General features: G+C 41.9%; 1 protein-coding gene and 1 pseudogene across 1 annotated transcript; one reads left to right on the forward strand and one right to left on the reverse strand.

The window, feature by feature from the left end:
* Nucleotides 1-10,627: 10,627 nt before the first annotated feature.
* Nucleotides 10,628-12,099, forward strand: LOC149387455 (UPF0496 protein At4g34320-like). The gene has a single exon (XM_089623114.1). The coding sequence runs from the start codon at nt 10,634-10,636 to the stop codon at nt 11,822-11,824; it is 1,191 nt and encodes a 396-aa protein (XP_089479240.1). The 5' UTR covers nt 10,628-10,633; the 3' UTR covers nt 11,825-12,099.
* A 256-nt stretch (nt 12,100-12,355) lies between these two features.
* Nucleotides 12,356-15,131, reverse strand: LOC149387456 (putative 1-acyl-sn-glycerol-3-phosphate acyltransferase 5; annotated as a pseudogene).
* Between the last annotated feature and the right edge of the window lie 275 nt (nt 15,132-15,406).

A 15,406-nucleotide genomic window follows, 5' to 3' on the forward strand; every position in this document is an offset into this window, starting at 1 on the left:
ACATGTTTAATAATTTGATTAGTTTAGGTTAAAACTAAGTTTTATTTGTGTTTTGTGACATGTTTTGATGTTTTGTGACATGTTTAGTATAAAATGAAGTTTAGGTTAAAATTAAGTTAATGAATTTGTGATTAGTTTTAGTTGATTTAACATGAAATGAAATTGTAACTTTAAATATTACACATTTTAGTCTTCAAATATTTGGTGAAGATTCTATTTCATTTGAAAATATTACATACAAAATATTATATAAAAAAATATTACATACAAAATAGCTCAAATTTATAAAATATTATACATTAATAGCACAAATTTATAAAATATTATATATATATATATACAATTTTCTATTAAAAAAGATTATATACATAATGTATTTTATTTATATATGTTTAAAAATTGAAAAATATATGTATGTATTACATGTATATATTTTAAATATATTTTGTCACATTTTTTCCGTTCGGTTTTTCATCGGGTTGTTGTTTTTCCATGGAAAACGGCATTTGAAAACTGCAAATCGAATACCATTTTCCACATTTTTTCCGTTCGGTTTTCCATCGACTTGTCGATTTTCCGTAAATCAGGAAGCTCGGAACGGTAACGAAAATGACATTTTTTTCCTTGCCTAGAACTACTAATTTTTCAATGAACAATTATTAATTTTAACAAAGGTCGGATCTCGCTATCTACAAATGTGGTTTCTTGGGTCACTCAGCCAACTACTTTTATTTTTATTTTATGTCAGTGATTTAAAAAGTATTTTATGTTCAGTCTTCAGACAAACAGTCAAAACAACATAGACGGAGTTAACAATGCAAGAAACCGTTTCTTTCAGGCTTCAGACCAACTCCACCCGAACGTCATTCCCACTGAATGGCGTCAGGGTGGAGTTCAACCATACCCTATATCCCACGCCAAAATGGCGTGGGTGTTTAATTGATTTTAGTGTTGCGTTAAATATGGCGTAACACTATTCACTACACTAATTTTTTTTAGCCCTTGTAAAGTTTATAATTTATACATTAGCACTTATTTATAAAATTATATCATATTTATCCTTAAATTATTCATATTTTATATTTTAAATTTATTTTCAAATACAACATTGACATTTAGAGTTTGAGAAAAACTAAAATGACATTAATAAATATTAAGTTTAGTTTATGTTAATTTGTATTTTGATTTATTTTATGGAGTAATATTTTATTATTAAATAATGAATAAGTTGTATAATTGGAAGATATGAAATAAATATAAGAGTATGGAAATAAAAAAAGAAAGTTGAATATAAAATTAATATTTCAATTCGGTGTAGATAAGAGTTGAAACTGGTGTAATCGGGTGGACGGTGTTGGTCTCAGACTTCGTAGTCTCCGAAGCAAATCTCCGAACGAAACTCGCTCTGATCTTTCTTCTCTGCGTGTGTTTCCAAAGCTACGATCTCATCTCTATAGCCATGGAAATCTCGCTCGGACCTCGAACCGCCACAATTTCTTGCGTCTTCGGTTTTTCTTCCTCCGATACTCGGTCCTTCGAGCGCCGGAGATCGCTGGCTGTAATGGAATCCGGACCAGTACTCTCGATTCACTGGTATGGGCTTGCATCGGATTGAACTCCGCTAGAGAAGTGAAAAATCTCTCTGAATTCGTTTCCAGGACTGGCCTTGAATTGGATTTGCACATGAGGAAGAAGTTTCTTTATATGCACGTGAGGTGCGGGATGATGAAAGAGGCACGCAAACTGTTTGACGAATTGCCCGAGTGGGACTTGGTCTCATCCACCATGATGATCGCGGGCCTCGTGGATTCGAGGCACTTTGCCAAGGCGATCAGTTTGTTCCTCGTGATCCACGAGAAATTCTCCGAGATCGGAGCCCACACATTCACCACCGTGATCCGAGCCTGCTCGGGCCTCGGAATCGTGACGATCGGACGGCAGATTCACTCCTGCGCGGTCAAGTCCAACGTGGTGGCCAACGCCTTCGTGGCCTGCGCTCTGATCAACATGTACAGCAAGTGCAACTCCATTAAAGAAGCTCGGCTCGTGTTCTCCAGGCTGGCGGAGAAGACAACGGTGGCTTGGACCTCGATCATCGCAGCGAACGCGCGCCACGAACACACCGAGGAAGCCCTGAGTTTGTACTACGAGATGAGAGACTCGGGCGTTAAAATCAACCAATTCACGTTCTCCGTAGTCATCAAGATCTGCTCGAGGCTCGCCTCGCTGGCGCACGCCAAGCAAGCCCACGCCGACCTCGTGAGCCACGGCTACGGATTCAACCTCATCGCCAACACCGCGCTCGTCGACTTCTACGGAAAGTGGGGCAGCGCCGAGGACGCCCGCAACGTGTTCGACAAAATGCCGTTCAAGGACGTGATCACGTGGAACGCAATGATCGCCGCGTACGGCAACCACGGGCTCGGGAGCGAGGCCATCGAGCTCTTCGAGAGGATGACGAGGGAGAACAACCGGAAGATCATCCCCGACCACGTCACGTTCTTCGCGGTCCTCTCGGCTTGTTCCTACTCGGGCCTCTTCGATCAAGGCTGGGCGATCTTCGAGTCGATGAGCAGAGACCACAATGTCAAGCCTCAGGCGATGCACTACGCGTGCATGATCGAGCTGCTCGGGAGAGAAGGCTGGTTGGAAGAAGCCCACGAGATGATACTGAAAGCCCCCTTCAAGCCCACGGTCAAGATGTGGGCCGCGCTTCTCACTGCTTGCCGGGTCCACGGGGATTTGGAGCTCGGGAGAATCGCCGCCGAGAAGATCTACGGAATGGAGCCGGAATTGCTCAACAGCTATCTAGTCCTCTTGAACATATACAAGGCCACAGGAAAGGCAAAGGAAGCTTCTTCCGTGCTTCGGACCCTGAAAAGGAAGGGTCTGAGGATTTTCCCGGCATGCACTTGGATAGAGGTGAAGAAACAGGCTCACGTGTTTCGGTCTGGAGACAAGACCCATGCGGAAACCGAAAAAATCTACCGGAAACTCGAGGAACTGACGGCTGAGATCACAGAGCTCGGGTACGTCCCCGAGCGAGACTCTGTGCTCGACGAACGCGAAGAACGGTCGTCGCACCAGAGCGAGAAACTCGCGATCTCGTTCGGGATCATCAGTACTTCCGACGGGACGCCGCTGCAGATCGTGCAGGGCCATCGGGTCAGCGGCGATTGCCACTCCGCGATCAAGTTGATCGCTTTGGTCGCCGGGAGAGAAATCGTTCTCAGGGGCGCTATTAGGTTTCACCATTTCAAAGATGGAGGTTGTTCTTGTGGAGATTATTGGTAATTTCTTTCAACAATTATACTACACCTTGTTTCATTTTACTTCTATTCTTCAGTTAGTATCATAAAGATGGGAATTGCTCTTTTGGAGATTATTGGTGATTTTCTTGTCTTTCTTTTTCAAGTACACAACTTTAATGTTAAGATTGTCCATTTAATCATAGCTCAATAGTAAATAAAAATTGGCCTACTCTTGTTATTCAGTTGTGAGTAATTTTTATTTATTCTTTTATTGAGAGGTGATTTGAGACTTGCATGTAATCATCCTCATTGGCTTCAACGTTGTTTAGATCGTCTTTGCTGAGCACATTTCCTCTCTTTTCTTGCCTCGCTTTCCACTTTTCCACTGTCTTTCCATTCCTCATTGGACTCATTGCCATAACCTTCTCTCTCTCCCTCAAATTCCTTACCAGCAACTACACATTCCAATCACAGCAACGCAATTAATTGAATGTCTAGATATATATATTTCTGATATCGATTAGGAAATCCAATTACCACTTCCTCCAACAGAGAAAGCGTGAACATTGGGCTGCCATTGCTGATTACTGTTATTATTGTTATGGTTGTCTCCACCGTCCTGTAAAATAAATAATTATTTATAATTGCCCTGAAAATGTCTTTAAATAGATCTTCTGGAAAATAATTTTTTTTTTTTGCCGAGTCGTTGGCAAGAGGATTCTGATCTGAGTGATCAAGCTGAACATGATAATAATAACTTAGGCCATCGAATTGGTAGTTCAATTTTATTTTATTATTATTTTTTTTTTCATTTTGTGCTATTTATGAGAACTTTTTGACCATGTTAAACAAAATAGATTGATCATTGACCTTATAAAAAAAACAGTGTGCTATGTAAAACAAAAAAATAAAACTAATAAATTATCACTAATGGTACAACTCTTTTTGGATATTTGAAGAGTGACCTAATTAATATTAATGTCGATATTTGGGGAGTGCGTATAAAATCTAATCTAAAATTGGATATATAAAAATAAAAAAAATTACACATTCTGTAATAAATATTTTTGACTTATTGAAGATTTATATAAATGGTGGAATTTTGAGGGGGAACGAATCCTAATAATTTGAGTAATATTTATATGGATAACTTTTTAAAATTGGCTTATACATAGTAAATTGTTTTTCTAAGGTGAATGCAGATTGCAAAATATGAGGTTGAGGGACATCGAATGTAAAATTTATCGGACCTTTCTATTAAAAGAACATTATTACTTTATGTTTAGGGGAAAAAATCCTATTTATCCTCTAAGTTGTGCATCTTGACGTTGTCGAATTTCTCATGCCATTGCTTTGGGGCTTGTTTAAGGCCATAAAGCGACTTGACTAGTTTACAGACTTTTTTTTCTTGTCCAAGTGCAATACAACCCTCAGGTTGATTCATATAGATCTCTTCTTCGAGATCTCCATTAAGAAATGCAGTTTTTACATCCATTTGATGAATTTCAAGATTGCGTAATGCAGCAACTGCAATTATCAATCTAATAGAAGTTATTCTCGTTACAGGAGAATATGTATCAAAGTAATCAACACTCTCTTGTTGTTTATACCCTTTGATTACCAGCGTGCCTTATATTTATCAATTGAGCCATCGACTTTCATCTTCCTCGTAAAGATCCACTTAGATCCAAGCGTTTTACTTCCAGGAGGAAGATCAACCAACTCCCAAGTGTGGTTTTGCATGATAGAGTCTATTTCACTTCTTGTGGCTTCTTTCCATAAGTGACCCTCAACAGAGTTCACTGCCTCTTTATAATTTAGAGGTGGAGCCTCCAACATATAGGTGAAAAAATCATAACCAAAATATTTTTCTACCCTCGCTCGCTTGCTTCGTCTAAGTCCCTCAGACTCTATCTCTTCTTCGGACTCTTCATCATTATCTTGAGTTATTTCCTCAATATCCTCAAGAAATTGGTTTGATGAACTCGGTTCAACTTCCTTAGACTTATAAGGAAATACATGTTCAAAGAACGAAGCATTTTTAGATTCCATAATCGAATCGTTGTGTATATCGGGGTTTTTCGAGTCATACACAAGGAATCTATATGCATTACTATGGTGTGAGTACCCAATGAAGATACAATCTACAGTTTTTGGTCCTATCTTCATTTTCTTTGGAGTGGGAGCCATCACTTTGGCCAAGCACCCCCACATACGCAAGTATTTATAGGAAGGTCTTTTTCCTATAAATAGCTCAGACGAAGACTTATCCTCCTTTTTCCGGGGTATCTTGTTCATAAGGTAATTAGCAGACAAGATCGTTTCCCCCCACATTTCTTGGGGTAACCCAGAACTTAACAACATCGCATTCATCATCTCCTTGAGAGTGCGATTCTTACGTTCGGCAACGCCGTTTGATTGAGGAGAATAAGGTGGAGTGACTTCGTGAATGATTCCATGTTGTGCACAAAAGGCACCAAATGGTTCAACATATTCACCTCCTCGATCACTTCGCACTTTCTTAATCTTCTTATTAAGTTGATTCTCAACTTCTAATTTGTATATGGTAAATTTCTCAATTGCTTCATCTTTGCTTTTAAGCAAATATACATAACAATATTTTGTACAATCGTCAATAAAAGTCACAAAATATTTATTACCACCTCTCGTGTGCATGAACTTTAAATCACATAAATCGGTATGGATTAAGTCGAGAGATTCATTACTTCTTTCAACACTATGAAAGGATGTTCTCGTTAGTTTTGCTTCAACACAAATTTCACATTTATGATTTGAGTCAATATTAAACTTTGGAATACACTCCAAATTAATCAATTTTCTCAGTGTGTCATAATTTACATGACCTAGTCTACCATGCCATAAATTAGACGACTCAATCATATAAGCGGAAGAAGAAGTTTTATTCATTTCTTTTGCTTTGATGGCCATTACATTCATTTTGACCATGCCATTCTTGACATAGCCCTTGCCCACATACATTCCATTTTTAGACAATACAAGTTTTTGAGACTCTAAAACCATCCTAAATCCATGGTTATCCAGCACAGTCCCATAGATAAGATTCTTCCGCATATCAGGCACGTAGAGAACTTTGGTGAGCTTCATCTCCTTCCCAGAGGTCATCTTCAAAAAGACTTCACCTTCCCCCATTGACTTCAGAGGTAGCAGAGTTGCCAATGAACAACTTTTCTCCATTTCCTAGCAGCTCAAGGGTGGAGAAGGAGTTCTTGTCAGCGCAGATGTGGCGGGTTGCTCCAGTGTCCAGCCACCACTCCTTCGGGTTCGAGTCAATCATGTTGACCTCGGAGACCACAGCGACGAGGAGGTCATTATCATCCTCCACGACATTGGTCTCCTTCTTCTTCTTTGGCTTTCTACAATCGGCAGCTCGGTGACCAACTTTGTCACAATTGTAGCATTTACCAACAATCTTTTGTTGGTACTTCTTCTTGACGTCCCTCCCTTGACTCCAAGCTTGTGGGCGTGCTTCTTCCCCTTCGAGTTCTCGCCATGTTCGACGACATTGGCTCGCTCGGAGACGGTTCTCAGTCTTTTATCGGAGCCACGGTTGTCTTCCTCGATTCGGAGGCGAACAACCAAGTCTTCAAGACTCATCTCCTTTCGTTTGTGCTTGAGGTAGTTCTTGAACTCCTTCCACCCCGGTGGCAATTTCTCTATTACGGAGGCAAATTGGAAAGACTCGCTAATGGTCATTCCCTCGGCTTGAACCTCATGGAAAATGAGTTGAAGCTCTTGCACTTGACACACAACGGTCTTCGTGTCCACCATTTTGTACTCGAGGAAGCGACCCACAATGTACTTCTTAGAGCCCACATCCTCGGTTTTGTACTTTCGATCCAACGAATCCCAAAGCTCTTTAGACGAGGCTTTTGAGCTATACACGTTGTATAAAGAGTCGGCGAGACAATTTAACAAGTGGTTTCGACATAGGTAGTCGGATTCGTTCCACCCCACATAGGCCCGAAGCACTTGTGGGTCGGCTTCACCCTCACGAGGAGTGGCCGAAGGATCTTCGGTCAAAAACCGAGCAAGTCCTATGGTCGTCAGGAAGAAAACCATCTTTTGTTGCCAACGTTTGAAGTTGAGCCCGTCAAACTTCCCCGGCCTCTCGGCCGGCATCACCGTGGGAGGCCCTCGAGCCACACCCATGTTTGGAGCATCTAGGCCCAAACCCGCCATCGGTTGAACGAGACTCGCGGGTCCGTTCCCGGCCGTAGCCGCCATCGAGCCTTGTCCCAAATCCACGGGGATTTGGCCAACGTTGATCACGTTCGTCGGGGTGTTCACCAAGGAGGGATTGTCATTGACGTTCCCTTCAATATTCATGTTCATCGAGTCGTTGACGTTTAGTCATATTTCTACAAAAGAAATCCACAAATTAGTAATCTTCAGAACAAATCCGAAAAATAATGGAAAAAACAAATTATTTTTCCTTCCTCGCAACCTGTCTTATAGAAATAAAAAAGCTTCAAGATTGTTAGCAATATTATATTAATATTGACGGAAATATAAGACAATTTGCATGGAAAGAGAAGTACACGTAAAACAATTATAAATAAACCGAGTAAACCTTAGAACCGGAAAAACAAAACGGAAAACTAGTCGAGGCCCATTGGACGGTCTCCTTGAAGCTTTTTATCGCCTTCCGTACGGATGCTGGACTATTTAGCGAAAGCCTCCCAGGATACAACGACTACAGAGGCAAGCTTAGCACCAATAGGCTTGACTCTCGGCGAACTGGAACTTGTGCGAAAACTATCACCACGACAAAACAAAAGACAAATTTCTGGGGAAGGAGGGATACTCGGGAACAGTGGGGAATAAAATGGATTTCGTATGTGTACTCTGAATGAGAGCTGAAGCCTAGGCCAAGGCTACGGTTTGAATTTCAAAAACGTCTAGCCTTAAAGGCAATTAATAACAACCAGCCATTTAACATACGTTTTTGTAGTCAAAGCCATGCGAACCGTGCAACGTTTTCACCCTTAATGGCATTAACCCCACCGAGTAAAGATGGCACATTAACCTCTCATGACTAAAGGTTTATTCGGAAGAGAACTTTTCAATAAAAAGAAAGCCCGAGACAATTCCCGAAACCCGAGCCCGGCTCGGCTCGGCGGCGGCGCGCGTGTGTGCGCGCGCGAGGGGTTAAGAGATAACCCACCCACACTCTTCTCTCTTGCACTTGCTTGACCACTAAAGAAAGAGGATAGTATTTAAACACTACCACAACACACATCCCCAACCAATGTAGGACTCTTGGTTTTCACTTCGACAACACAACAATTGTGTTTCTTTAGCCTACTTTGAGCATCAATTTCTCATTCATTTTAGGTCCGATTTTGGCAAACAAATATTCAATTTTCATAGTCCTCGTTACGAGGAATCCGTATCACTCAGAATTATTCAATTCCGATGAGTGGAACCCACTCAAATTGTTGCCACAAATCAGCCATACACATGTAAATAAATACTATTTATTTATTTAATTTCCAACAATATACATACCACCTCGAAGTTACGGAGTACAAATATTAGAGTTTCGATAGAAATGAAGATTGAAGTGGAAGTAACCTCGGAAGAGATCATCAAACCGTCGTCGGAAACACCTGACCATCTTCGCCGCTACACACTCTCTTATCTCGACCAAATATCTACGAGTTGAAAAACGACCGAGCCGACGAGCCTGGGATCAGCGAGATATCGAACCGAATAAAGAAGGCTCTCTCTGACGCCCTAGCCTTGTATTACCCGCTCGCCGAGCTGGTTCTGGACCCCACCTTATCGATCACGACCCAGGTCACGTTGCAGATGTTCTCATTCGACGCTCCGGCGATCGAGGCGATTAAAGTTCTTCACGTTGAATAAAGTACGGAAGATGGGTCTCCCGGGTCGAGGCATTGTCAGTTTTCATACTCTCTCGCCTTCTCTCGGCGAGCGAGGACGGGGCGAGGAAGAGAGAGAGAGGGTGATCATGTTGGCCCACCCGGTGAACATCCGACAGAAGCTCGACCCGCCGCTCCCGATGAGCTCCTTCGGAAACATCCACCGCGATCCATTCACGATCATCCGCGGCAGCGTCGTCGCCGACGGCGGAGAAGTCGCGAAGAGGATAAGGGAGGAGATAAGGAAAGTGGACATGGAGTTTCTTGAAAAGATGAGGGAATCCGGGGAGGACCCGAATCTGAAGCGTGTGGTGGAAGAAATGAGGAGGGTAGAGATGGAAGGCGGCAAGTTTCTCGCATATATGTTCAGCAAAGGGTTTCTCTACTGGCTCGGGCACCCGAGGTCTGTCCTGATCCACGAAAGCGCGCTCATGTCCTTCGACATGCACGGAGAGAGATTCGAGACGGTGTCTTTGCCGAGCAGGCTCGGGTTGGGTCGCAGCGAAGGGCTGGTTCCGTGGAGGAACTCGACGATCGGAGGATGGGTCGAGCATTGGGGTTTGGGTTATGTCATCGGAGGAGGAGAAGCGCTGGACCAAGTGCTTGTCGATCCCGATCGTAGTGGACGAGCTGGGTTTGGCGATGGAGCCCAAGGGGCTTTGGAAGAACGACGATGAAATACTTATGAGTGATCGGTTTCATCGCAACTTGGTCTCTTACAATGTAGTCGACGACAAGTATAGGCTTATCTACAGAAACTCGAGCAACTCGTTAGAGTCTAACGTTGATCCCATGATTGCTGTCTACATTCTTGAAATGTGTGGTAGCCTGATTTCTCATGTAGACAGCTTTGTTTCCATATGATTATTATAATTCGAGTATTATATACATTATATGTATATATATATATATATATATATACAAGCTTTTGTACCTGCGCGTTGCTGCAGAAAATATACATAATTTATAAATCTTGTGTAAATAAAATCATGATGTATTTAATCCTCTCATAGATCATACAAAATGATAAACATGACAAAAAAAAGTATGCCTTGTATTCTAGGTAATATCATTATCTGATTATAGAAATAATAAAAAAGGGTTAGTTGAGATTAAATTACATCAATAATTATTATATATATAATTGGGAATTTTTTTAATTTATTTGTTTAAAATATAAACATTTTTTTTATTATAATACCAAAGGTTCATAATATAATCATAACTAAAAGTTAGTGATTATCTTTTCTTATTTTTATATTCAATGAGTTATGACATTTTTATTAATTTTATTAAGCTAACCATTTTTTTTTATGAAATCATTTTGATTTGATGAAATTTTATGGAGTTGACATAAAATTTATTTACACTAATTAAAAAATATAAATGAAAACCGCTAGTGAACTACACAAACTTTTAAATATAAATGGTGCATTGCATTTCGAAGGCTAAACCATGGGAAGCCATATGAGCAAGAAATCGCATCACAATGCCGGTACTTCTTCTTCGGCGACCACAACGATGACAACGACGACGACGACAATCAACGTACAGCAATACTCAGCGGAGCTGAGCTCATACGAGGCGGCTCTGAAGCTGGACTCGGACCTCCAATTGTTCGACACAGCGCTCCAAGCTCGGACTCACCAGGTGATCAACACCCTGGCCGTGGGCGTGGAGGTTCGAGCTCTCTCGTTCGAGTCTCTCAAGGAGGTCACCGAGTGCCTCCTAGAGATGAACCAGGAGGTCGTGAAAGTTATCTTGCAGTGCAAGAAAGACATCTGGAAAAGCCAAGAGCTCTTCGAGCTCGTCGAGGACTACTTCGAGAACAGCCTCCGAACCCTAGATTTCTGCGCCGCTCTGGACCGCTGCCTCAAGCGCGCCAGAGACTCCCAGCTCCTCGTCCTCGTCGCGCTCCGCGAGTTCGACGGCGGAGGATCGTCGTCGTCGTCGTCGTCTCCGGCGAGCCGATCCGCCAGGACTCTGGAGGAGCTCCGGCGATTCCGCGACGCCGGAGATCCGTTCACCGCCGAGTTCTTCGATCTCTTCCGCGACGTGTACGGCCACCAGGTCGCAATGCTGGAGCGGCTCAGCGGCCGGAAGAGCCGCCTCGACCGGAAGCTCCGGCGGATCCGAGCTTGGAGAAAGGTTTCGAGCATGATCTTCGTCGCCACTTTCGCCGCGGTTCTGATCTGCTCCGTGGTCGCCGCCGCCGTGGCGGCTCCTCCGGTCGCCGCGGCGTTGGCGGCGGCGGCGGCGGTTCCGGTTGGCTCCGTCGGAAAGTGGGTGGACTCGTTGTGGAGGAAGTACGACGACGCGCTGAAAGGTCAGAGAGAGGTGTTCGGATCGATGCAGGTCGGGACTTACGTGGCGATCAAGGATCTGGACGGGATTCGAGTCCTGATTGATCGACTCGAGACGGAGATCGAACGGCTGGTGAAGAGCGCCGAGTTCGCAATCGACGGCTCCGATGAGGCGGGAGAGGAGGCCGTGAGGGTTGGGATCGAAGAGGTAAGGAAGCATCTCGGAGTGTTCATGAAGGTCGTGGACGAGCTCGGAGCTCAGACCGATGTCTGTAGCAGGGACATCCGGCGAGCCAGGACCGTCGTTCTGCAGAGGATCATCAAAAACCCTAACGGCCATTGATGATCCATTCAATTTCTTTGGTAAATTATGATAATTATTTACAAGTATAGTAATTCGTGTTGTTGTAAACTGTGATAGACTTTGTAGTTTAATACTTAATTCAATGTACAATTTTAAAATTTAGGATTTTTTTTTAAATATTATTTTTACATGCAAATTGCAATGGTTTGTTGGTGAATTACTGAGTAATCGATTGGGAAAATCTGAAAGGCGTTGCAATGACGAGCTGATTTTGACGTTTCCTCTAAAATTATTTCTATTAAGGTTTGGTTTCACTGTCAATTGTCAATCAATTCTTAGGTAAAATAATCACTTAATATTGCACGTGTTAGTTCAACACAAGCCCAATTTTTAGGTGGAAATTGGAAGGAATCAAATTCAGGTCTGGAGAGAGAGAGGGACAATCTGGCCAATAATTCGGCCCAAGAGCATGGAATAGTTGAATATAGAGGAATTATTCTCCTCATGATAAGCAATTCCATTCTAGCGATCACAACACTTCTTAAAACTAAAAAATATAAATACATAGGTTGTAAAAGTGAGTCGTTTATATGAGTTCTCTGGCAAGAGAAACGACACGTCGTTCCACAAATATATCATTGCCTTGGCATTCAAGTAACATAATTCCTCAATAGTCACCTAGCTAGCAGCAAGCATGAACTTTTTAATCGATTCAATAACCATTTTATTGCGGACATGAATATCCAGAGTCGAGTACATGATCAGTGTCACTAGCATATAAAAATTAAATAAATTAAATAAATAATGACCTTAGGAAGATTTTCGTTTGAGCCGAGCTTTGACTAGATCGACGATTGGAACAGGTCTTATGTTGAAACACGCGGCTAGCGAGAAATACACGCAAACCAAAGGCACGTAAATCTTAAACCATACCGAGGAGAAAAAAGTTAGGTATGTGAAAATACCGGTCATGAGAATCACCGCCGCAAAATTCACGAGGCACTTGGCAGTGGAGAGATGATCCTCGGTTCCTTGGTCGGGGAACCGACCCCGGGAGCGGAAATCGGAGAGCATTTGGTCCTTGAGACGGAAAGCGTTGACCAGCCAGGCGTTGACTTCTTCCTCGGAGACCGGGATCGAGTGGAGCGAAACGCGCCGGACGTGAATGTGGACTTCTGAAGGAGCTACGCCGTAGACATTGTCCATGAAAGTCGGCAAGCAATGCTTGTACGCGATAGTTATGTCGTAAACTACACACACAAACCAAGCTCACATATCAAAGAAGAGATTTGATTCGATTAAATATTATCTCGAGTTATTGACAATAAGAACCCTCGAAATTCTTTGATACATCGATGGAAGATGCAAGATAAATGAGACGTAGGGATTGAAAAAACAGTCTAATATACCAAAAAAAATATAAAAAAATAAAGATGCACCTTAAAAGGTTGAAAGGTGCACCGTTATGCATTCAAGAGACCCGGTAATAATTCATTTCCCCTAAATAATCATTCTCAAACTCTATCTGTAAACTAACTACTCTCACTGATAAGATTAAAGATGTATTTCAGACTATAAACAAGCAACAAACTATTTACTTATCTAGAGTATCATACTCTGATTGATATATGTCATTACAATGTAAATAAAAGATAGGCATAAGAAACCTGAATCGAGAGTTGCTCTGAGGCTATCCAAACAGAGAAAGAAGCCCTTTGTTTTCGGGAGCAAGACATGGTTTAAGACAGGAAGGCCGTTTTGCTCCGCATATTTCTGGCTACGAATGCACTTCTGCTCTCTGCATAAAGTATAACAAATTCAACTTTTTATTCACAATCATAGAGGTTAAGAGTGTAAAAAACTACTATTTGAGTGAGAGAGAGTGATGTAAAAAAGATTTCATATTTACGTGAAGTCGGTGCCTTCGGGGAAAGGAGAGCCAGAGCGGGTCCCTCGGGTCCCGAAAAGACGAAACCATCGCTTTCATCACAGGCTCGTCGATCTCCCACTTCCTCGCGACGGGAACGAACTCCATGACCTGAAACGACCAACCGAACAACGGAAGCTTCATGAGGCTGCTCTTCAAGACGTACTTGATATAACCCACCATCCCTTTTCGCAGCGCCAAGTCCCACAGGTACATCCAATCCACCTCAGTCCCGTGATTCGCTATCAGTAAAACCCGCTCATCATCGTCCCCGTTCCCGAGGGCTTCGCCGGAGAACACGACTCGGGTTCCGTTGATCTTCTCGAAGAGGAACGGCCACAGAGCGATCCACGACCCGAAGAAGAACGAGGTCGCTCTCCGGCTCTGTCGGGTGCTGAGGAATCGGGTTATGACCGCGGTTGCGAACCCGATGTAGACCAACATCATGAAAGCCGTGGAGATGAGGACGACCAAGCACAGGATGCCCCGGATTATCCTGAGCGGAGTCAGAGCGGCGCGGTCGGTTTTGTCGGTCGTTTGAGAAGGGTTTTTTTCTTCCATTGTTCGAATGATCAAGAACCTCGCAGCATTTCTATTGGCACGGGTTCTCTATCTCTTTCTCTCTCTACATATATATGTATACACCTGGAAAAGGGCATTAGAGAGAGACTCCATGCTGTTTGTATTTGATTTATTAATATAAAACTGGAGAACTACTTGGATTCTCTATCTTCTATCTCCAATTTTACAGTGAAAAGACCAATATTGCAAAATGTGGACAAGTATGAATCCCGATTCCAACAATAAGGGATAAAAATGGAAAGAAATCTCCCACTTTATCTTGATTATCATCTACCAAATTCTTTTAAATCAATCTACTACAAAACCCATCGGCTCATTCGTAAAAATCGTAAAAGAAATGAGCTTTTAGATTGGGTTCGTAGTCAATTACTTGATTCTGATTGATTAGCAAGAAGGGTAACATTTTTACAATATATAGACCCGACTCATTTTTTTTCATTACTTTTTTTTTCCTCCACAAAGCACATCTGAAATATCAATGCCAAACAATACCGGGAAGAAATAAAAGGGTATTTTAGGCAAACAAACAAAAAAAAGAGAGTAATTAACTCGAGTGTTGTATAGTTGCTGAGAATGTAGTGAGTGAATGAAGATCAAATAGCTTGAGTTGAGGCCATGTTTTTAAGGGCACGGAAAAGTATCGACATAAAAAAAAAAAAAAAAAAAAAAAAAAAAAAAAAAAAAAAAAAGAATTACCTTGAAAATCGGAAACTATGTCGAAAAATTTGATGTTTGTTTGAAGTTTGAAGTTTGAACGCTTGAGCAGTCGGTTACCACTGTTGGACGGTAGTACCTGCTGAACAAGGCTATCTAAGGATCATATCCGCCTAAAATTACGAAATATGCCACGAATCTAATGAACGAGTTTTAGGAAGAATATTTGAGAATATTTAAGGAGACTCCCATGATCTTAAAATATAAAACAAATAATATTTTTTTTAGAAACATAAAGGGTATTATAAAATAATGACTGTTTAGTTAAAAATATATACCTGTTTGGTAGTTAACTCGAAAAGTTTTTGTTTTCTATTTTCTAATTTTTGTAGTTGTACTGAAAATTATTTTGCAGTTGTTTTCAAAAAGCTGTTTGGTACAGTTTTCATTTTTGTTTT

The sequence above is a fragment of the Urtica dioica genome, chromosome 8, assembly GCF_054948205.1.
Source record: "Urtica dioica subsp. dioica isolate 48M chromosome 8, U.dioica_male_clone48M_v1_H2, whole genome shotgun sequence".
Lineage (NCBI taxonomy): Eukaryota > Viridiplantae > Streptophyta > Magnoliopsida > Rosales > Urticaceae > Urtica > Urtica dioica.

Excerpts from the sequence above, each read along its gene's own strand:
- LOC149387455 (XM_089623114.1), top strand. The coding sequence starts at position 10,634 with ATGGGAAGCCATATGAGCAAGAAATCGCATCACAATGCCGGTACTTCT.